The sequence below is a fragment of the Sarcophilus harrisii genome, chromosome 1, assembly GCF_902635505.1.
Source record: "Sarcophilus harrisii chromosome 1, mSarHar1.11, whole genome shotgun sequence".
In the NCBI taxonomy this organism is placed as follows: domain Eukaryota; kingdom Metazoa; phylum Chordata; class Mammalia; order Dasyuromorphia; family Dasyuridae; genus Sarcophilus; species Sarcophilus harrisii.
In genome coordinates this window covers 70,994,091-71,017,766 of record NC_045426.1, presented here as the reverse complement: position 1 = coordinate 71,017,766, position 23,676 = coordinate 70,994,091, and the positions used below count along the sequence as shown (strand labels likewise).

General features: G+C 35.9%; 1 protein-coding gene across 6 annotated transcripts in view; it reads right to left on the bottom strand.

The window, feature by feature from the left end:
- The window catches only part of COBL (cordon-bleu WH2 repeat protein), a 335,540-nt gene that overhangs the window by 21,542 nt on the left and 290,322 nt on the right, over window positions 1-23,676 (bottom strand). For all 6 annotated transcript variants that reach the window (XM_031957165.1, XM_031957173.1, XM_031957169.1 and 3 more), the window contains 4 exons: window positions 16,855-16,949; window positions 10,548-12,466; window positions 9,149-9,268; window positions 690-956 (listed from right to left, as the gene is read on the bottom strand). In XM_031957165.1, the coding sequence (XP_031813025.1) occupies window positions 690-956; window positions 9,149-9,268; window positions 10,548-12,466; window positions 16,855-16,949 (2,401 nt within the window). The remainder of the gene's footprint in view (window positions 1-689; window positions 957-9,148; window positions 9,269-10,547; window positions 12,467-16,854; window positions 16,950-23,676) is intronic.

The window sequence follows — 23,676 nt, the reverse complement described above, 5'->3', positions numbered from 1 at the left end:
GTTTACTATTCTCATTTGTAAAATGAGTCTTAAACTAGATGGTCTCCAAGATCCTTTATGAGATTAAATCATGATTTAGATCCAGTCATGTTTTAATGTAGGGTGAGTATACCCTACCTGGCTGATTGATCAGCCAGCTTGGGAAATGGGAAAAGTTTCTATTAGTATTAGACTCTTAACTGGGAAACTCTGGCTCTAGGGAAGTAGAAGGATTGCTTTTATTTCTTTCTTCTCCCCTTATGATGGAATAGAAGGGATGGAATGGCTTTGCCCAATTCTAGCAGGTTCATTGTGCTGTGTTTTTTATTTATTTATTTATTTATTTTGTTTTTGACTCATGATAGTAATGGTTTTGCTTGATTCTTGATTCTCCTAGGAAGATCACTCTAGGGTGGATATAATTAAAGATCCATTCACTCATGAGTCCATTAGTTCTTAGAGCTTATGAACAACTTCCCTCCAAAAGCAGTGATTCCTCCAGAAATATCCCTGACTTTTAGCTTCTTCTTGATGACCATTCCATTGTTAGTTTATCATATCTCTCCCACATTGTGGAATCAGACATGGAGTTCTGGACACAGAAGATCATTCTAAATTTTACCTCTGATATCTGATGACAGGATACTTAATGTTTATTTTTAAAATGCACTTCTTTGCTAATAAAAAATTACAAAATTGATTATCTGTACCTTTTTCAATCTTGCGGCCCCTGTGCCAGAGCGAATAGCATCCATGAGAGCCTGCCTTGCATCCACAGAATCACTGATGGGGCCTATGGAGAATTTGGGTGTTGTCTTTGACACGGTAGATGCCTTGGAAACAAGAAAAGGCAGTGGTGGTGCTACAGGTGGGGGTGGAACAGAAGCCTCTTCTGCTCGAGGATGGGCTTCTGCAGCTTGTTTAGAGAGGGCTGCTTCTCGGAAGCTCTCAAGTTCTCCCGAAGCTAAAGATGAGACCTATCAAGGAAAGAATTAAGTGAAAAATAACCAAGCCATTCCTGGACAGTCCAAATACCCCCTGAAGTTCAAATGGTTTGCTGGCAATCAGGCTCTAGAGCCTTTGTTTATCCACTGACTGAAACATCTGGTACTGGACTTTCACATCACTCAATGAGATTATCACATCAAGGATTTGGCAATGACTTCATGTCAGAAAGGCAATTTACTATTTTTCTGAGAACTCCTCTATCTTTTAACTTTCCTTGGCAGACAAGAACAGCAACTGAGGCTGATTAGGAGATATTATTCTTAAAATAATCCATTAGAGTTAAGATCCCACTGATCCAGCTGGTTGCTGTGTTCTCGGCAGTGGCTGACACTACCGGCTGGTAAATTTTTTGCATTCCTCAGTCCTACAAGGAACAACTACTGGCATTTATACAGCACCTTTATTCTTTAAGTCTCTTTATTTATTCTATTTTCTTTTTTATTATTAAAGCTTTTTATTTTCAAAACATATGCATGGATATTTTTCAACATTCATCCTTGCAAAATCTTGTGTTCCAAATTTTTTCCCTCCTTTTCCCCCAGCTCTCCCCCTAGAGAGCAAGTAACCCAACATGTTAAGCATGTGCAATTCTTTTATACATATTCTTCTATGTTCTTATAGGACCAGAGTGATTCCTTAGTTGACCAGTTGAGCTTTGGAAGCTGTTACCTTATTCAGGTCACCAAAAGAAGCACTACAGAGAAATTAATAATTGTTCATATTTACATGGGAACTTACAATTTACAAAGTGCTTAGTTCATATCAGTGTGCAGTTGTGGGAAATGCCTTAGGTTTAGAGTCAAGAGAAACCTGGGTTCAAAACCCACCTCTGACACTTAGGAATTGTGAGATCATCAGGAACATTTCATCTTGGAAATTGGGATAATATCACCCAAAGAATTTAATATCTCAATGTTGTTTTCAGTTCTAACTGTAGATTTTTTTTCCCTTAAATTACTAAACAAATGCCTGCTATTTATTATGATTAACTTTGAAGTATGTAGTAGCCTTGTGATACAGTGGAAAGAGTGTAGAATTTGGTGTAAGGTTCTGAGTTTGAATCACAACTCTATCAAAATACTACTGCTATGACTTTGGGCAAGCAATTCATCTGTTTGGGCCTTAGTTTGCTCATCTATAAAATAAGGGGTGTTTAGAACTAACATTAGGATTCTTCCTGGCACCAGGAGATCATTATATACTTCAACAACAATACTATATGATGATGACCAGTTCTGATGGACCTGGCCATCCTCAGCAACGAGATCAACCAAATCATTTCCAATGGAGCAGTAATGAAATGAACCAGCTACGCCCAGAGAAAGAACTCTGGGAGATGACTAAAAACCATTACATTGAATTCCCAATCCCTATATTTATGCCCACCTGCATTTTTGATTTCCTTCACAAGCTAATTGTACAATATTTCAAAGTCTGACTCTTTTTGTACAGCAAAATAATGTTTTGGTCATGTATACTTATTGTGTATCTAATTTATATTTTAATGTATTTAACATCTACAGGTCATCCTGCCATTTAGGGGAGGGGGTGGGGGGGGTTAAGAGGTGAAAAATTGGGACAAGAGGTTTGGCAATTGTTAATGCTGTAAAGTTACCCATGCATATAACATGTAAATAAAAGGCTATTAAATTAAAAAAAAAAAAAAAAAAAGGATTCTTCCTGGCACTCAATGGATATGTTAATAAATGCTTACTGATTGACTAGACTGGATGATCTCTAGAGAATATTCTGACTCTAAATTCTTTAAAATCTATGAAAATACTTAACATCTCCATGATTCTTAGTTAATTGAAGTTCAGAGACATTATTTGGCTAGTTATCCAACAAGCAAGTGATAGAGTCAGGCTCTAAACAGAAAATAGGTATACGATGCTTTGTAAACCTCAAAACCCATGTAAATGCAAGTTGCAAGCTTCAACATCTTCAGTAATGGAGGGGATGGAAATAAGTTTCAGAAATGTCTAGAGAGAATTCTGTTCTGATGATTGTAAGCCCTCTGAAGGCAGAGAGAGCATGTTATTTTTATTTCTATGTCTCTCTCTCCTCGTTAGTGTCCAACAGTACAGTGCTCTGCACATAGTAAGCACTTAAACATTGGATTGAATAAATAAATGAATAAGGTCAGTGGCTGATGCTTTTATACTTTATAAACATTTACTAGTTGCTCCATTTTAGGTGGGTGACCAAAGGATGTGCCTTTGATGTCAATCAGCTGAAATACTTTGGTGTCAGGATAGTGTATTCTAAGCAATAAAAAATCCTCTTTCCTGGAGGACTCTAAGATAAACTGTAATTGAGTAGCATCTGGCTAACAATCCAGGGAGAATTGGGCTCATTAAGTCATTGGGAGAATTGGACTGTTTAACTTATTTATTCTCACACATCTAGTAGCTTAAATGAGAGGAGAAAACCAACAACAAAACAAGAGATGGTTTGCTACCATTTAAGCTACAATTGCAAAGAAAGATGACAGTTTAACTATATTGTCCATATTTAATAGGCAAATTTACTGAAAGGTAAAGGGGTGATTTCAGTAATTCTAGAGAAGAACTGGAATGAAAAATGTTTTTTGCCTCTTTTCGTATCCCCAATGCAGGTAGCATGTGCTTAATAAATGCTTATTGATTAAGAGGGAGAAGATCCAACATTCAGATTCTGAACTGATCAATCACTTATTTGTTTTGTTTCCTTTGTTTCCTTGATTTATAGAAAAGGAACAAAACTACTTGTATTATCTGCCTTACTAGGCTGCTGGGAAGACGAAATGAGAAAATATTTTTGAAGGTTCTTTGTAAATTACTATTTACTAAGAACAAAAATGGAAAAGTGGAAAACTTCACCTCATTCAATCCCCTCAATTATCAAAGGAGGAAATAGATTAAACCCCCCAGATTGAATAATCAATCAATCAAATTAGTATTTATTACTCATCTGCCATGATCCAGGCATTGGAGATACAAAAATGAATTAGAAGTATTCCTTACCCATGAAGGCATGTAATATAGAGACTATTAAGGCAGGTAGGTGGCATAGGGGCTAGAGCACAGCATTTGAAGTTATGAAGACCTACGTTCAGAGTTTTACTCATTTACTAGTTGTATGACCCTAGGCAAATCATTTAAGTTTTCAGTACCTGAGTTTCTTCATTTGTAAAATGGAACTAATAATAGCACCTTCTTCCCAGGGTGTATGTGAGGATAAGATGAAATAACTATTGTAAAGTGCTTTGTAAACTTTAAAAAGTTTCATATACAAACTACTACTATTAATTATAATTGTTGTCACTAAATAAAAAACATTACAAAGTATGTGGAAGGAGGGCACTTGCAAATGGAAGGTGGGGATCAGGAAATATTTAATGTAGAAAAGATGGTAGTTTTAAAAATGTTTTTTATTATTTTTGTTTCCTTTTCCCTTTCTCTTAGCGGTATTTTATATGTTAAATAGTATTTTTAAAGACAAAAATAAAAAGGAAAAAAACCAATCAATACATTGAAAAAGTGTGAAAAACGATGATGGGCAAGCTTGTAGGTCTCCTACTTCTTCAAAGGGGTGGTTTGGGAATGTTTTCTTTTATCCCTTCTTTTCAGCCATGCTTATTCATTATAATTTCACAACATACAATTCTGTTCTCTCCATTTACATTGCTGTACTTAATTGAGTATATAGTTTTCTTGATTGTGCTACTGTTGTTGGTTCTTTGTTCTCAAAAAGGACCAATGGACCACAAGGGATGCCTTGATTTGCAAGTAAATTAGAATAAAGTAAGGCAGAGCTGTGCAAAGTCATTATCCTCTCTTCTCAAGAGTCATCAGAGTCCAGTGGCAAGACTTCAGGGTTATTGCAATGACCTAGGATGCAATGGGAGACTTTGACCTTTATAAGCTAAGATCTTTCCCAGGCTCAGTTTTGTTTGGAGCAAAACTCATTCAGCAGTTATAAGCTAGGTGAGAACTGAAGGAAAAGATGGCTTAATTTACCTTCACATAAGAATCAACCAGGGAGGGAAACATCCTCAGAGTTTTTGGCCAGAACAATAAACAGATGCTATTTATACTCATTCTCAGCCATCAAAACAATGTGCTAGTGAGGCTTGGACTGGGACCTATTATTGACCAATCAGTGAGAGCCAGAATGATTTGGATTTAAAGGCATACTCAAGTAGCTCATTTGAATCCCAATGGGCTTTATCAAAGCCTGTTTTTTTCAGAGCTATAATTCAAGAGATCATAAATGAAAACTACATGAAACAAAAGAGGTGTCTCTGGTTTTTGAAAAGAAAAAAGCAAAAAGCAATGATGAGTAAATAATTAAAGAAGAAAAAAAATCTAGCCCCAAACTCCAAGATACCTATTGAAGTATAAAATCGAAATTTATATTCCTTTGGACAGAGTATCTAAATGTGAGATACTAAAAAGAGAAGGAGTTTCCTAAAAAAAGTGAAAAATTCTAAGAGTGGAAGGTAAAGATGGAGCAAATTTCAAGAATAAGGGACAACCTAGTGCAAAGGCATGGAGATAGGAGAAAGAGTTTGGGCTGGGCCATACAGGTCTATAATGTACAATGTGGCTTGGAAATTAGGTTGGATTCAAGTTGTAAATACTGCGAAAACAAGATGTAATAAGATCAAAGTCTAGATTCAAAGTCATGTCCTTTGAAAGGTGGTATGGCGAGTAGGGTATAAAAGTAGAAATCAGAAAGAAGTAGAAATCAGAAGTAGCTATCTGTAAAAATAAGGTTGGACTGGGTGAACCTTAAAATCCCTTTTATCTCTGAATCCAGGAGCCAATGAACCCAGATCCAGTTTTTTCCAAGCATCCTGTTAAACGTAAGGAAACATAGTCTTTCTCATCCTTACATTTTTTAACTATTCTCCTCAATCCCTGAAAGGCAAGATGGAGGAAAAGAGTATTAATGTAGTTTTGTAATTTGGAAGTGTCAGCACCACTGGGGTGGAGTGGCTATTGTAAGAACCTTTGGGGGTGGAGGGAGGGAGTGTCACAGAATGAAAAACTGTGAGAACCACTATTCAAATGAACTATTGGTCTTTGCAGCCTAGAGAGCCCATAAATTTGACTTTCACTTTGGGCCACGCCTAATCCAAAAGGCAATTAGAATTCTAAGACTTCTTTCAACCAACAATTGAATTGTTTTAAAGTTGGAACTTAACCCCTAATAGACCAGTAAGAGTCTGACACAAGAAAGTGGCTCAGATCCACACTCATAATTTCACTGGCTTCCTTTTGCCTTACTTTTTTTTTTTTTTTTTTAATTAATCGCTTTTTATTTTCAAAACATATGCATGGATAATTTTCAACACTGACCCTTGTATTCCAAATTTCCCTCCTTTCTCCCATACCTTCCCCTACATGGCAAGCAATCCAGTATGTGTTAAGCATGTTAAAAATATGTTAAATCCAATATATATATATATATATATATATATATATATATATATATATATACACATATTTATACAATTATGTTGTTACACAAGAAAAATGAGATCAAAAAGAAAAAAATGAGAAAGAAAACAAAATACAAGCAAACAACAAAAAAAGAGTGAAAATGCTATGTTGTGGTTCACACTCAGTTCCTACAGAATTTTCTCTGAGTGCAGATGGCTTTCTCCATCACAAGATCATTGGGGCTGTGTATCTTACTTCTTAAGGAAGGCAATGGGAGACAGGTTTGTTCAGTCACATTGCTCAATTCATTATTTATTAATGTTTTATCATTAGATATGCTACTCTGTAAATATACTTAAGTTATTTTTTTTGGGGGGGGGTCTGTATGATCTCCTACAGTTTAAGGAACTCAAGAGTGAGGAATCATCTTCAAATTCTCTTATTTCTCAGTCTCTCATGAGTCTGGATGTAAAACTTGGTCTTTCTGATTCCAGGCCCAGCACTCTATCCACTGAGCCACCCAGCTGTCTCAGTAATTGACATTATTAACACTATTGGATAAATATTAGGGGAATGTTACTTTAATTCTTTTAATTCACTTCAAAATTCTATGGTCCAGAAGTGGGTAATACATAGCCTGAGGAAGGGGATTTCAAGAGTGAACATCCCTCAGCCTCCAGCATTCTCTTTTCTGGGCCAGTCAATCAACAAGCATTTATTAAGACCTTATCAAGGGTCAGGCACTGTGCTACTGGGGACACAAAGAAAGACATAAGTCCCTTGCTCTCAAAAAGCTCACCTTCTAATGGAAGTTGAGAAAGCAATTAGAAGAAAGTTACTGAAACAATTCAGGAGCAAAGTGATGAAGACCTGAACTAGAATTGTAGCTGTGTGAAAGGAGAGAAGAGGATGGACATTGTGAGGAGGAAAATGACCAAATATGACAACCAGAGAATGGAAAATGAGGACTCCAGCGGACATCACTCATCCATCTGAAGCTAAATAAGGCACAAAATTAGCAGAGCTCTATGCCAAAGAACCTTCCTCTTCTCTGTGACTGAATGAATGTGGTGAATTTCTGGGAAAAATGGCAGCTGAAAGTGATTCCACAATGAACTAGAACGTGAACTAGTAAGTATTTATGAAGTTTCTATTATGGGCCTGGTACTGTGTTTGGTGCTGGGTTTTCGAAGACTAAAATAGAACAATTTCTATCCAAGAGGACCCGTCTGAAGATAAACACTGACACTGAGAAGTGCTACTCAGTGTTAGAAGTCACAAAGGCAAATGGGAGGTCCAGGGTTCTCTAGGAACATGGGCTGTTCCACATCCAAATGCTATGCACTAATCATCCTCTGTAACATCCTCCTGCTCAGAATTTCCTTTCCTTTATTCCATATCCACCTCTCTGGCTCCCTTCAGGTGCTGGCCCTCTTCCAAAATTACCTTGTATTTATTCTGTCCCTACTTCTTAGAAAGAAGGCCGTCCCAAGGGCTGTGCTAGTGGCTGCTCTTTGGGTTGACCGTATATGCAGGCTCAGCACTCAAGCTCTTTGGGGATGGCCACCATGCTGGCTGTTTCCTGACACGTGGTGACTTAGTACTGCAAAGAAATGTCACTTTGGTATGATGCGGAAAATCCTACAGAGTCCCTTCCTTAGAAAATTGTCTTGCTTTTCCCCCACCCAAATCAACTTTTATACTGAGGCAGCAGTTTTTGCTCCCTGAATCTCTCCTAGAATCACCTCCAAACCCTGCAATCCTTGCATACATTCCCTGAGAACCTCTGTCTTTCCCAGGGTAGGGAGGAAACAATGCAAGTGTTTGAAGCTACACTTCCCATACAAGTTTCTGGGCCTTTCCTCACTCATTAGGGAAGCTGGGTCTGAATAACCCATTCTAGTAAATAAAATATTAATAAACTTACATGTTGTCTCCTTTGATAAAATGAAAGTTTTCTGAGTGTAGGTTGTATATCTAACATTTAGCACAAGGCCTGGCACATAATAGGGGCTGAATATTCAGATTACACTGATTGGTACTCATTGATTAGTGGGACATTATCCTGTTTTCAGAGACTGAACTCAGTAGTTTAGACACTGGGAGGAGGGAAGTCCTTGAAGCAGAACCATGTAATTTTGTACCCTTAATATTTAGCACAAGGTCTGGCACACAGTAGGGACTGATTATTCTTATTGATTGGTACTTATTGATTGGTGGGACACTCTTATTTTCAGAGACTGAACTCAGTAGTTTAAACACTGGGAGGAGGGAAGTCCTTGAAGCAGAACCATGTAATTTTGTATCCCTAATATTTAGCACAAGGTCTGGCACACAGTAGGGACTGAATATTCTTATTGATTGGTACTTATTGATTGGTGGGACACTCCTGTTTTCAGAGACTGAACTCAGTGGTTTAGGCAAGGGAGGAGGGAAGTCCTTGAAGCAGAAACATTTTACTCTGAAGGGATGGGTCATGTAAGAGTGTGCAGGCCATTGTTTGTCTTTGGGGTAGGTGAGGGATGCTCTCTCCTAGAGAGACCCAAGCAGAAAGAATGCTGAAGGCAGAAGGACCTTTATTAAATGTTTGAATTCTCCCTTCCCCCTCCTCCCATCCTTACAGCTTGTTCTGCAGCATCTGGCCTAGAATATGCCCAAGATAATCAACAAAATATCAACTTATTCAGATATGATGCTATTTAATAATAAAGGAAGAGTTGCTCTTTCCTTACCTTCTTCAGGCTGCTGGAACCACTGTGACCTCTGATTGCTGCTAATAGGGCTGACCTTTCACTCTCAGGCTCTGTGTATGAGGGTTTCTTTAGACTTCCCTCTGGGCTATGTTCTGCAGTCTAGAATATTAATGTTTCAACAGATTTTATTCAGTGGTTAGAAAATGTTTATGAAGGCACAAAAGAAAATCACTAAATACTGGTTGGGGCCAAGTAATTGTTTTCCCCCCAATTATACCTGTTAGATTATATTAAAAATTTCTACATAGAATCCTGTTTTTGTAATGACCTTTAACTAGCTATAGTCATGTGATATTAGTCATTAACTTCAATTTCTTTTCACTTAATATGCTCCTATCATTTTCCTTCCTGGTATAGAAGGATGCTACTATACAATATAACAATATATTTATTTATAGCATTTTAGAGTGTTTCAATCTAGAGTATTCTATTTATTGAATTATAGAGTATTTATAGAATCAAAAGAAGCTCTTGAATAATATAATAGAGCAAGATGGTTAATAGAAATTCTTTAGTTTCTACATCACCAGGTTTTAAAAACTTCTGTCATTTAGTCAAGCTCAGAAAGCACCCAAAAGGCTTGGAAATCTGTTGTTACTGCCTCAATATTAACCTATAAAGTTACTGATTGATAGATTATTCTATGGCCCTTCTCTTCTGCCTCTAGAATTAGAGAGAGGTAAGGAAATTCTAATGCACTCATTTTGATAGCTAAGAGATATGTGTAGAGATCGGGACATGGGGTCAGGAAATCCTGAATTAAAAAACTAGCCGTAGATACTTACTAGCTGTGTGACTCTAGTTAAGTCACTTAATTCTTGCTTGCCTCAGTTTCCTTAATTTTAAAATAAAGATGTAATAAAACCTTCCAAGAGTATGAGAATAAAATTAGATAATATTTGTAAAGCGCTCTGCTACCCTTAAAGCGCTAGATAGATACTAGCTATTATTATTAGAAATGCTATTATTGTCAATGTTTTTAGCCAACTATTTATTGAGGGATCAGGTTAAATTATAAGAAAAATAATTTTCTAGGCTCAGAAAAATTAAGCTTAGCCTAGTTATAATTCCAACTTTGTTGAATGGACAGACAGCTGGTCTAAGAGCTGAGAAAATCTGCATTCAATCTCTGATCCTGAAACATAATGAGTGAAAGGTCACTCAACCTTTCAGTACTCTATAAAACTCTCTAAGACCATGAATTATCAAGAAAATATCAACCTGCACTGGAAGGAGTTACCCTATTGAGGAGTTTCCTCTATCACTGAAATCACAGGGACAGTAGTCCCTCTTTCCTACAGTAGAAGAAGGCACAAAATTTAATGCTGACCTGGAGAGCTCCTAATACCCCACATCCACAGCCAAGCTTTTCCTTTACCTTTCTGAGTTTTTCTTTTCCTCCTGCTGTCTGAATGGCTTCCATCAAAGCACTGTGCAATGAAGTGTCTTTAGGTGCTGGTTTCTGGACAACAGGTTTGAATTTCTTCTTGGGCCCAAATACAGTCGCTTGTAGGGGACTCTCAAATTCATTATCACGATCAGATAAGACATCTGATCTATCTTCCCTTTTCAAAGTATCTTGGCTGTTTACACCTGCACCATTCTGCTCACTATTGTTGACACAAAGCCACTTAGTGGTGTTCAAAGCAGAGCTACTAGAAGTTTGGAATCCTGGTGACTTTTTAGGGACCAAAGAATTTGTATTTTCTGCCTTGCCTTTTGAGTCACATTCAGAAGTGGTCTTTTGGTAGTTGTGTTTTCCATTGGAACCACAAACTTCCTCTATGGAATAATCAGTACTGGGGGGAGATTTAGTTGGTGGTCCATTAATTCTTTGCCTGTAACTGTCTGCAGAACTGTCTTGAACAGTGTGCTTGATATTTGCTCCTGTGTTTTCCATCTCAGAAGAAGCTCCAGGGGTAAGTTTAACCGATTCCTTTCCATGGCCAACCCAACAATCAGAATAGGACCTCTTGGGATCATTTTTAGATGCTTTTGTTAGGGGATGGGTACTGTTTAATAGATTCTCATTTTCAGGAGGAGGGGCTAAGTCTTGTCTGAACTTCCTGCCTTCCCATCTGCTTGGCTCTCTCTCACTCTTGTGGAGGGAAATCGTGTTGATTGGAGGAGATTCCATCCGTTTTGCAATGGCAGAGGCAACATATTGGCTTGAAGTTCTTCTCTGAGGTTTAAGAAAGGAGAGGACTTCTCCAGTAGGGTTCGCTGATGTGGCAACTGGTGCTTTTGCCTGAGTTGTGCTGGGGACCGAGGCAGGTGGTTTGCTTTTTTCTAGTTCAGAATTGTTTTCACCCACTTTGTGGGCAGCTGTCTGTGATGGTTTTAGCTTTGGGCCCAGGATTTCTGGTTCTGCTTTGAGTTTAGTTTCTTTATGATGTTGTTTTAATGGCAGAGTAGCCACAGCTCTTTTAGCATAATCTAGGGGTCCGTCAGGATGTCTCTCTATGGAGTTTGATCTCCAGAATTCCTTTACTTTCCCAATGGGGAGTGTCTCCATTTCCCCAACAGATGGTATCACGGTAGACTTCTTCCCATCAACATGTGGGCTAACTAGATTGCCTAATTCATCTATCTTAATGGCACCAGTTGAGAGGGACACTCCTCGATCATAGCATTTCCTCTCTGATTTTGGAGGAACAATTTTATAGGTTGTAAGGCCAGCTTTAGGTCCTACTGGGTTTTGGCCCCGACAATACCATGATGGTGGCACTATGAGATCATTTTTATCACTGGTTTGCTTTTCCATCATCAGTTCTGAAATAATTTTCTTTGACATGTGGGACCTTTGAATGCCATTTGACTCATAGTCCTGATGGTTTTTTTCTTTCAAACACGAGTCACCCATTGCAGGTTTAGGGGTGGAAGAAGCCACGTTGGGCTTTAGTTCACTTGGACAAGTATTTTTGCCATTATTGGATGATATCAACTCTTTTTCTTTTTTCATTTCACTTGAAGAAACGTAAGATTCAAACATGTTCTCCCTCTTTTTCACATGTAGATTGCTGGCTTTTGACTTGTAGGACTGGTCATACAAGGGCTTCTCAGTTATGTAAGTTGCTTTATTAGTCATACGCTCCATATCAAAAGAACCTGCATTATTGTTTTTATTGATGAAAGTCCCCAGATCAACAGGGTCATCTAAAACTTCTCCTATAAATGTCACTGGAATTGTGTAAGCATTATCTTTAGAGACTATAGCCTCTTGTCCATGGGAACTGAGCCCACCATTTGTGGAATCTGTTAAAGAAGTGGTCTCTGTTTCATAACTATCTTCCATTTCTGAAAAAAAAAAAACATAGAAAGGAACATTTTCTCAAATTGGCCCCAGTAATATAGTTCCTATGCCAATTCTTCAGTGTAGTCATAACCATGAGCTTGGTTCTCTTTGGTAACATTTGTATAAGATATTTACATATATTTACAAGTCATTCCAGTTTACAATCTACATATATCCTGGGCCAGATTCTCATCTTACATAATGTGATGGGAGAAATGTTGGCAGTTTATGATGTTTCCAGGTGAGGTGCTTAGTTAAAACAACATTCTGCCATTGTTTTTACAGTTAAAAATAGTTTTCTAAATCTAACCCTTTGTTTAAACAGCTTTAGAGCATCAACATTCAAAGTTCATTTTAGCTTTTTACCTCCTAGTTCCTCATATGATATCTGAAGTAAAGCAAAATAAGACACCAGAAACTTGTTCCAACTATCACGCCTTAATGAAATATATGGTGACAGCTTGAGTAGAAAGGAACAAAATCATTATAAACCTTTTTCAAAGCCCTAAATTATGAAGCAGGCTTTAAAACACTGAGATTGTGGCAAGACTGATTTAGAATTTTCACATATAAACACAAATTATGTGTCAAATAAGTCCATCATCTGTATCACTATCTGAATTGACCAGAGACATAGTCTATAAAGTAGCTTATTGAAGGTATTTCTTTTTTTTATTAAAACATTTTATTTACAAAGTATATATGCATGGATAATTTTTCAACACTGACCCTTGCAAAACTTTGCATTTCAAATTTTCTCCTCCTTCCCCCTACCTCCTCCCCTAGATGGCAAGTAATATAATGCATGTTACAAATGTTAAAATATAGTTAAATCCAATATATGTATATATATATATTTAGATAAATTGCTGCACAAGAAAAATATTGAAGGTATTTCAATAAAATATGATACAGTCTGTTATTTTCCTTCTCAGTTGTACTGCATTTGATTTCCAATTTCATAACTCAGTTTTGAGTTTTGCTTGAGAGAATCTAAATTCTTAGAATAAGATTCTCTTTTGCTCTCAATTTATTCTTAGAATAAGTTCCTTAGTATAGTAAAATATAAACACAGGTTTTACATATTGTATTCCCTGACCCTCATCCCACTTTCCCTATTATAAGTTCCTTGAGGGCATAAGCAGTTAGCTACTTAAGAGTTATTATGTACAAACATTTATATACTCACTATCTCCCCTCATACTACCAGCTCCTTTTGGGTAGATATTATTTAGTTTTGAGCATAGTTCCCAGAATATAGTAGGTATTCAATGAACAGTTGATGGATATTGTCTTTATATTCCCAGCAGAACACTGTATACACTAGATACTTAATAAGTGTTCATTGATTTAAATGGAATTTATATCTATCTTTCTTTTAACAGAAATTCATTTTATAGTATTAATTTTAGTTCTATAGTATTAATTTAGTACAAGTAAAAGGCAGTTTCCTTTTACTGGGGAAAAGTGGTTCTCCCTCATTAGAGATCTTTAACCAAAACTGGATGCTATATAAGGCATTTCTATTTGGATAAATGTTGAACTAGAAGGTCCTTGAGAACTTAACCAGCTCCTGGAATACTAATGTTTATTCATTAATGATGCAACCATCTCTCAAATATCCCTCTAATCGTGTTATTCTAATTCAAGCCTTGTCATTTGCAAAATCCTACTAAAATGACATTTTTCTAGGAGTACTTTCCCAACTAGTCCCCATATTACTTAGTATTGAGTTTTGTTCATTTTATAATTTAGCAAAAATTTCTTGAGTTTATATTACATGTGCAATCTACTATGCTGGCTGCTAGCAGGAATAAAGAAAGATAAATCAGATAAAAGGCTACCATCAAGGATCTCAGGGAGTGGAGTTTTGGTAAAGGAAGATGTACACAAAAAATACAATTAAAAAATAAAGGATGTTTAAAGCACAGAATTTCACTTGTCAATGAGATCTGGGAGAGAGAAAGGGAGATGAAGCAATACTTAAAAAAAGAGACAGCAATTGAATTCCACCATTAAAAGATAAGTAAGTTTCCAAAAGGGAAAGTCGGGACCAGCAGAGGGAAGGCATTCTAAACCTAAATTATGAGGATGGCATGAATAAACATGGAAGTAGAAGAAAGTTAATCTGTGGATGGCAGAGACAATGTAGTTAGTAAACAGTGCTAAACTTGATGTCAGGAAAACTTAGGTCCAAGTCTCATTTCAGATTATTTACTAGCTCTTTGACTACATAAGTAAGGCACTTGATTTCACTGGACCTCAATTTCCTTATCTGTAAAATGTAGTTATTGGATAAAATGATTTCTGAAATTCTTTCTACATCAGTGATCCTGTGATCCTAAATCATATAGTCTCTTTGAATCTCAAAATTGCAATTAACAGTTTAAGACGCTCTAAGTTATCTATGGGCTATGCTGATGATGGAGATAATTTCCATATTCATGAAATCAGAGGCCCTCAACATTGAGATGTGTATTTGGGAGATGCTGAGAATTCCAGTTTATACCACATTACTTATTTATATGTTATGTGATATGTATGTACTTTGTTCTCCATTTAGAATGTAAGTGCCATGAAAATACTTGGCACTCACTGGCTATATCCATACACAAAATGGCAAAATGATTTCATAACTGTTCCCAGTTGTACTTTCCAGTTAAATCAATCAGTCATGATCAGTCTTCATAGCATGTGATTAGCAAAGATTCCAAGACACAGTTGCTGCTGACCATGGCTTTTTGGTTTGACTTAAAGTTATGGTTGGAACACTCCTGCAGCTGTCAAATTGCCAAGAATGTAGATATAGGCTGGATTTTCTACCTTTCAACAGCATCTCATATGATGTTTTTCACACATTAGCTGCTTTGTGAATTTTACTGACTGATGAACAAGTAGAAGTTATATGTACAGTGCTGTGAAGTTCAGTTATTCTGAATATAAATCATCAAAACTCCCTGTTGAAATAACAGTTTGGTCATGTATACTTATTGTGTATCTAATTTATATTTTAATATATTTAACATCTACTGGTCATTCTGCCATCTGGGGGAGGGGGTAGGGGGAAGGAGGGGAGAAATTGGAACAAGAGGTTTAGCAATTGTCAATGCTGTAAAGTTACCCATGCATATAACCTGTAAATAAAAGGCTATTAAAAAAAAACAAACCTCCCTGTTGACTTTATTTTGCAGATTTCTCAATCTCTTTCTTATTCTTTTCTATATGTTTCAATGATCCTTTTGTTTCAAAGCTGTTTTCCTTGTTCACTGAATTAAATTAAATTAAACTTCCCTCCTTGAAGTTTCCCCTTATGGTGGGAGAATATACCTTACCACCTTCATTACTCTTAGAAACCAGATTTGGAACTCTGGTGGCTTCTTCAACTATAGAAGGGACTAAGGGAAACTGTATCTCTAATACCCATATTGCTAACATTCAATATAATGATTTAACTTCTCTACGTCTTTAAAAACAAATACTCTATCATCTAAGCCATATAGATTTTATTTTTCTGAAGTTGTGTGTTAGTCATCAAAAAGATGCATCAATCTTACCTTGGAAATATAAAAAAACAGACTTTGGTTTGATTCTTACATTTGATGATTTTTAGAAGAGATGGTTAATTTAACAGTCACATTATGAAAAAAATTATTTTAAGGAACATAAGTTATCAATCCAAACAATAGGATATCAACAAATATACACATAAAGTATTTCATTTTCAAATTTCTTGGTCTCTCTAAAATATATTGGGGAGCTATAAAGAATAATATACATATGTTATTCACACATTTATTTAAATACATATAAGAAAGATGTCATAGTGCAGTGGATAGAGAGCTACCTTGGAGTCACAAAATGTGGTTTCAAGTCATGACTCTCTGACTCTCATCAAGTGACTCAATGGTTTTGGTCTAAGTATTCTCTAAGACTATAATTTATAGAAGAGTAAATGCCCCAATTGACTGGGGAAATAGCCTCCTTGAGAGCTCCTTTCAGTGATGAAATCACCAAGTCTGGATTATATGCATATATACATATGTACATATACATATATATATATATACACATATGATTTTCTGTGTATATCTCTAAAAACTATACATATACATGCATGCAATATGTATACATTTTATATTTCATACACATATTTAATATACACGTGTATATATCTACACATAAACATACACATACCTGTATGTAAATATATACTATACATATATGCATGTATATATACACAAACACACATATACCTATATGTGAATATACACTATGCATTTTCAGATGAATTTAAACATGTCTTTTTGTATATATACATATGCATTTGTAAACCATAGGAATTTATAGCTACATAATACTATTAAAATTAGGGTTTTGGAAGTAGAGTTACCTTCTAGATCTTCATAATATTCTGCTAGGGGTTTTTGGAGCTGGCCATTAATAAAGATGTCATCACCATCCTTTGCTGTAATTGCTTTTTCATTTCTGGAGAAGAATCAAGAAAAATTAACAGATTTAGTCTCTTTTAAAAATGTATCAGAAGATGTGGGAAAACTGGAACATTAATGTATTGCTGGTGGAGCTATGAAATGATCCAGCCATTCTGGACAGCAATTTGGAACTATACCCATAGGACTATAAAACTGCGCATCCCTTCGGATCCAGTAGTACCATAACTAGGTCTGAATCCAAAAGAGATCACAAACAGGGAAAGTATCCATATGTACAGAAATATTTATAGCAACAATTTTGTTGTGGCAAAAAACAGACATTGAGAGGATGCCCATCAACTGGAGAATGGCTGAACAAATTGTAGTATATGAACTTAACTGAAAGTTATTGTTCCGTAAGAAATGCTAAGCAGAATGCTTTCAATAAAGCTTGGAAAGACTTACATGAACCGATGCTGAATGATATAAGCACAACCAGAGGACATTGTACACAGTAACAGCAACATTGTATAATGATCAACTATGATTAGCTGAACTTTTCTCAGCAATACAATGATCAAAGACAATTCCAAAAGACTCATGATGGGAAATGCTAAACTCATCCAGAGAAAGAATTATGGAGTCTGAATGGAGATTGAAGCATGTTATTTTCATTTTTGTTGTTTTTCTTTTCTTTCTCATGGTTTTTCCCTTTTGTTCTGATTCTTCTTTCACAACATGAATTATGTGGAAATACATTTAATATGATTGTGCATGTATAACCTAAATAAAATGCCTACTGTCTTAGGAAAGGGGAGGAAAGAAGAAAAATTTGGAGCCCTAAATCTTATAAAAATGAGTGTAGAAAACTATCTTTACATGTAATTGGAAAAATTACAATACTATTAAGTGGGAAAATTTTTTATCTCAAATCCATTCTGAGAGACGGAATGGAACAGTAGCTAGAAGGGCCAGCATTGGAGTGAGAAAGAACTAGGGTTAAGTCCTTCCTCTGTCACTGTGTGATCCTGGACAAGTCATTTCTTGGCCATCCAGGTAAATCTCTAATGCTGTAAACTGCAAATGCTTCTGATCTACATTAATAGAAGTGGTCTCTATACTTAAAGAGTTCCCTGTACTGAAGAAAACACAGGTCTGAATGAAAACTCAGGGGGAAAAAATCCATTCATTTTGGCAAACACTAGAATAAACTAATTCAAACCACAAACGGGCATTTGCCCCTCTGGAACACCCCTATTTTGGGGTTCACTATTTGACTAAATACATTCATCCAGGAGAGGTACATAAAGGGTTAATAAAATCCATGTCACAAAGAAATAGTTCCCATTCACTGTGGAGTCAGTGAGTCTGAGTTTTAATTCTGATGTACAAAGAAAACTTAATGTGCAAACAGAATTTGTTTGCACATCTGTGTCATTCTAAAGCAGTCACCGACAAATGATATACAAATACACAAATCTGAGTTACAACAAAACATCCAGGCATATGGAATGCAAGACTATTGGATGGGCAAGTATCTGATACTGTATGGAAACTTCAGAATTATTCTGTTTCCAAAGTCTGCGGTTGAATTTTGCAGCATGTTCTCATATGGCTATATTTGACATACGGGAATGCACGCCTTTCTTCCTAAAGAACAGATAGGTTATCCAGCTGGGTGGGCTCTGAACTGTTAAATTTAGCCATGTGGCCAAACTACTAGTTGGGGGCTGAGGGAATAAAATGGGATCTCTGGGTCTTCACTTGGAAGGCCCTGCTGGGTTGATAGAGTGAGTAGGGCAGGTAAAGTTCACTATGACTGAACTCTGGGGTCCTACTTTTCAAGCTAAGTATCCCCTTATTACAGCACAGAACCCTAGCTGAAGGAAATTGAAAGCCCTATTAAGAACAAGGATGGCTCTTACTCTCATTCATCTATTCAACTATTTTTTATTAATTGCCTAATCTGTTCCAGACACTATGCAAGTACTGGAGATAAAAGGTCAGTTAATCAACCAACAATATTTATTAATTCCTTACAATGTGCTAAGTATTTAAAAACTAAGTTACAAAGAAAGACAAAAACATAGTTCTTGCCTTTAAACAAACATATTCTATTGGGCAGGATAACATGTGAATAACTACGTACTATATAGAGTAGAAGGAAGTTCATTTCAGAGGCGAGGCAGAAGGAGAGTTGAGGGGCAATGAAGTCCAGGATGGAGGGAGGGGAGAATAGAACAATAAAAGGTTTTTGCAGAAGGTGAGATTTGAGCTGTATTAAAGAAAATCAAGAAGCTACTTAGCAAAGGTGAGGAAGGGGAGAATTGCAGGCCTGGGGGCTAATTAGGGAAAAGGCACAGAGTAGGGATTTGGAGATGGAGTCTCCTTTGTGAGGGAAAGCAAAATAGACTGGAAAAATAGGAATAGAAAGCTCTGAGTGATAAACAGTACTTGGGAGCCATTAGAGCTTCTGAACGGTAGGATGACATGGTCAGAGTAATGCTTTAGGAAAATTACTTTGACAGGTGAGTAGAGGATGGATTGTAGTTAGGGAGGGACTGGAGAAACGGAAACAAAAACTCTCTCAAGAAGCTTTTATTTGACAGGGGCAACTCTTCATTATAAGACCCATTTTGAGCATCTTTATATATTTTCATTTCAGTCCTCTCTCCAATCCTGGGCTATTTGTACTGGGCAGATGGCTCATGCCATGTCCTATAGCTTTCAGAAGTGAGTCCAGTGGCCTTGCATCTAATAATCTTACAGTACACATCACTGAATGTTTCACTGTAATTAAGATTTATGCAAATCATTAAGGCTCACTTTACAAACAGGAAGCTCAATCTTGGGAGGTTTGTTACTGGAACAATTTTATCAGCACAATTTTATCCAGATTTCAGAAAAGAAGTAGTATCATTAATTTTTCCTCTCTCAAGACTCCTAATAAGGAGATTTTGGACTCAAACTGCAGAATGAGACACATGCTTTTGGATTTTGCCAAGGTGAAAATTTGTTTTGCTTGATTATGCATATGTGTTATAAAGGTTTTTTTTTTTTTTTTTTTCCTTCAATTGCAGGGGTAGGAGGAAGGTGGGAGGAGAGAAAACAAATTCTGCTTAATTGATAAAAATAAAATATGTTAAAAAAACACACGCACATCCTAATAAGGACACAGACTATCAATAGACAACTTTTGTCTGGATTAAGTGGGATCATAATTATGATTATGATTTATTTCATATAGGCAATAGAAGGATTAGTGACATAAAATCTCATAGATTTTAGATTGTGAAGTCTTTTGTAAGAAGTATTCTATATACTATACACACTAATTTTCTTATTGTACTACCAACTTGAAAATATTTCTAAAGTGATTAACAGCCAACATCTAATGAAATCTAAAGAAATATTTGCAGATGGTAAAAGTGAGATGAATGTGAATTCCCCTCAGATTTGGATGTGTCAAATACAATTTCCACAATCTTTATTTAAATTCATAATTCAGTCTGATAAATTGGTCTCCTTAAGTAAACACTGGGTTTTTGGAGCCCTCTACCAACCTTCCAATTTGCCATTTACCAAAGCCTTAGGTTTCTCTGTGAACTCAGGGTGTGAACTCAAGTAGATCACTGAAGTTCTAAGCTTCCTCTGACTCATCTATTAAATGAGAGGGTTGCTCACTTGTCAAGTAAATGTCTAAGAATCATTCCACCACTACTATTCTCTAAGTTCAAGAAGTTTACAGGGATACTGTATACATTTGCATATTTATATGATAAACTATAATTTGTATTAAGAAATAATGGAAGAATTACTTTTAAAAAACATCAAGATTTTATTTTTGGTTTCAGATTGTTCAAATGTATTTCTTGGGATGGTTTCCCTCTTCCCCCTACTTTTTTCTCCTACATGAGAAATTATATATCATCATTTTAAGTGAATTTAAATTTATAAGTTTAATTTTAAAATATGAAGAAGTAGAAAATGGAAAATGAAAATAGCATTCTGAATGCCCACAACTAGTTACAGAGTCTTTGGCAAGTCATTTTATTTTTCTGAGGCATCCATTTCTTTATCTATAAAACAATAAATAACATGGACCCACATGATCTGGAAAATTTATAATATTTTACATTCTACAAAATCCAAAGGTCAAATATTTATGGAACATTTGGATCCTAATTTAAGAGGATTAAAATTATTTTTTTCATTAGAATGTAAACTCCTTGAGGGTGGGGGTAATTTTTGTTTTTTCCTCATCTCCCTAATGCTCAGCATAGTGTCTGATAGAGAGTAAATATTAAATGAATGTCTGTTGGTATATTTGTTTTGGAAGAATACTGTGATTATTATAGGTTAACGTTTACTTAGTCTTAAGAGAGTTATCTAGGGATTTTTGCATAAATTCTAGAAACTTCTTGATTTGTCCATTATAATTCTTAATATATATGTAAGACTAGAGCAGTTTCTTTTCAAAAAGATTTTAGACTCTTCACCTGAGACTAACATGTTACATGACTTGTTCAGGGTAACATGTCCAAGATGTATTTCAGATCTTCCCAGTCAGCTCCCTATCCATTATGATACAATGCTTCTCAGGAAAATATATATAGTGTGATGAACAATACTTAAGATTATTCTTTCATTTTATATTACAGACTTGATGTAGTGAGGTAGTCACTTTCTCAGTATTGACTTTAAATTTACTGGTCACTGGTTCTGGAAAAGATCAATCCACATAAGAACAGAGAATGGATTTTTAGTTTAGATATTGGTGGTTCCATTTCTAATAATGGAACATACATTAAAAGAAGATTTCTCTTTTTAATTATCCTTCTGGACCAAAGTATAATGCAGTTTTGAGGGATTAAAAATATGGCTTCAAAAATTTTGCTTTCAGTCCTGTGGCTATTAAAGACTGAAGTTTTTATTAAGCATGGAATTCAAACAAGAGTGAACCACAATCAGAATAAGTCTACCCTGCCCTGGAAGTCCAGCACATCACAGTCCAATAATGGTAATTTGAATAGAAAATTAGGGACATCCAACAAGGGCATGAAGATTACCAGTGAGGCCTTTGTTACTCTTTCTTGCTCAGCTGGAAAAGTGATTCTTCCCTGAAGACTCTAGTTCAAGTCCCTGAATGTTCTCTAAGACTGGCTAATCTTGAATATGAACCATTTTGTTTTCCACTTTAAAAAAAATTGGGTAGTAATGAATGAGACACATCTTATTCTGTTTTTCCTCTCATAAACCCATTCTTTTTCCTTCACAATCTTTACCTGATGGTTGACCAGTTCAGCTATGATCTACTACTGAATCCCTTGCTATTTATCTTTCTGTCAACTACACCAATTCATCCCCCAAACCTAAGTTACTTTCATAATCTATTTTCTCCATTCCTGCTCAAATATTTGGATAAAGCTCCTAAGCTGGAATTCCACAATAGATTTTTATTAGTCGTGTGTCTTTGGACAAATGTTTTGCCTCAGTTTTCTCATTTGTAAAATGGAGATGATAATAGTATCTACCTCCCAGGTATTGTGAAGACAGAACGAGATGATTTATAGAGACTTTGGAGAGCTTAAGATGCTATATAAATATTAGCTATTATTATCGAGATCATTATTATTATTGGATTAAAGGCAAAAAGGCTTGTCTTGAGCTTGGCAACAGAGCTGATAAGGATATAAGTGTGAAGATTTAGTCACTAGGTTGAAACATTAGCCAATTTTAGGTTGGGCCAGACAATAGTCCTATAGCAGAAGTAAATAGGAGCTTAATATTTTCCCTCAAAAACTCTCCCATTCCAAACCTGGAGCTCTGTTTCTAGTTGACGGTTTTATTTTGGCTCAAGCCCAAGAAAAATATGAGACAATTCTGAGATCAGGTTGTATGTGTTGGATAAACATTACCAATGGCATTTTCTCACACAGAGCTCGTGATTCTGTAAAGAGCATGATAACCTTCAGACCACTTCTGTCGTAAAATGAGAAGTGCTCAAATGACAAGAGCTAGTAAATCTGAAGTCAAAGCCTGAGAAAAAAGTCAGCCGAAGTCCTAGGTCTTCCTTGCCCTTTGTAGGATTTGTCCAACAAAGAATACAGAGGTCTGAGGGTAGCTGAGCAGCAGGGATTGTGTTCCACTGAGCTGAGACCACAATGTCTAATTAAGCTTTAGCAACCACTTACCCAGCTGGAGACAAAATTAAAGATAGGATAGCAGTGATTTCAAATTAGCACCGTGGGAGATAGCCCTTCATGACAGTTTATTAAATGAAAGAAATAGCAGAACTGGTGCATTTTGAGTTTTTTTTTTTTTTTTTTTTTTAAAACAAAGTCATGTTATTCTAGTGCTATTTTTTTCATAAGAGTGGGGAAAAAAGAGATCTTTAGGGATGTGAACAATGTTCTAGCCAATAATATTAAAATGGGAAGGTAGGATTAAAAGTATTTTTTTTTTTTTTTTTTTTTTTTTTTTTTTTGCTAAGGCAATTAGGGTTAAGTGACTTGCCTGGACTCACACAACTAGGAAGTATTAAGTATCTGAGGCCACATTTGAACTCAGGTCCTCCTGACTTTAAGGCTGGTGCTCTATCTACTTCTTCATTTAGCTGCTCCAAATCAAAGTGCTCTTAAAAGGATTATTTTTGGGGAGAAAATAAAACATTTTTGAAATGAAAACTTTATAACTTAAAAGTGAAAAAAAAAAAAAAGATCTATGCCATTTAGTTAATGACCACCATCATTACGTATTTGATTTTAAAACAATTTCCTTAA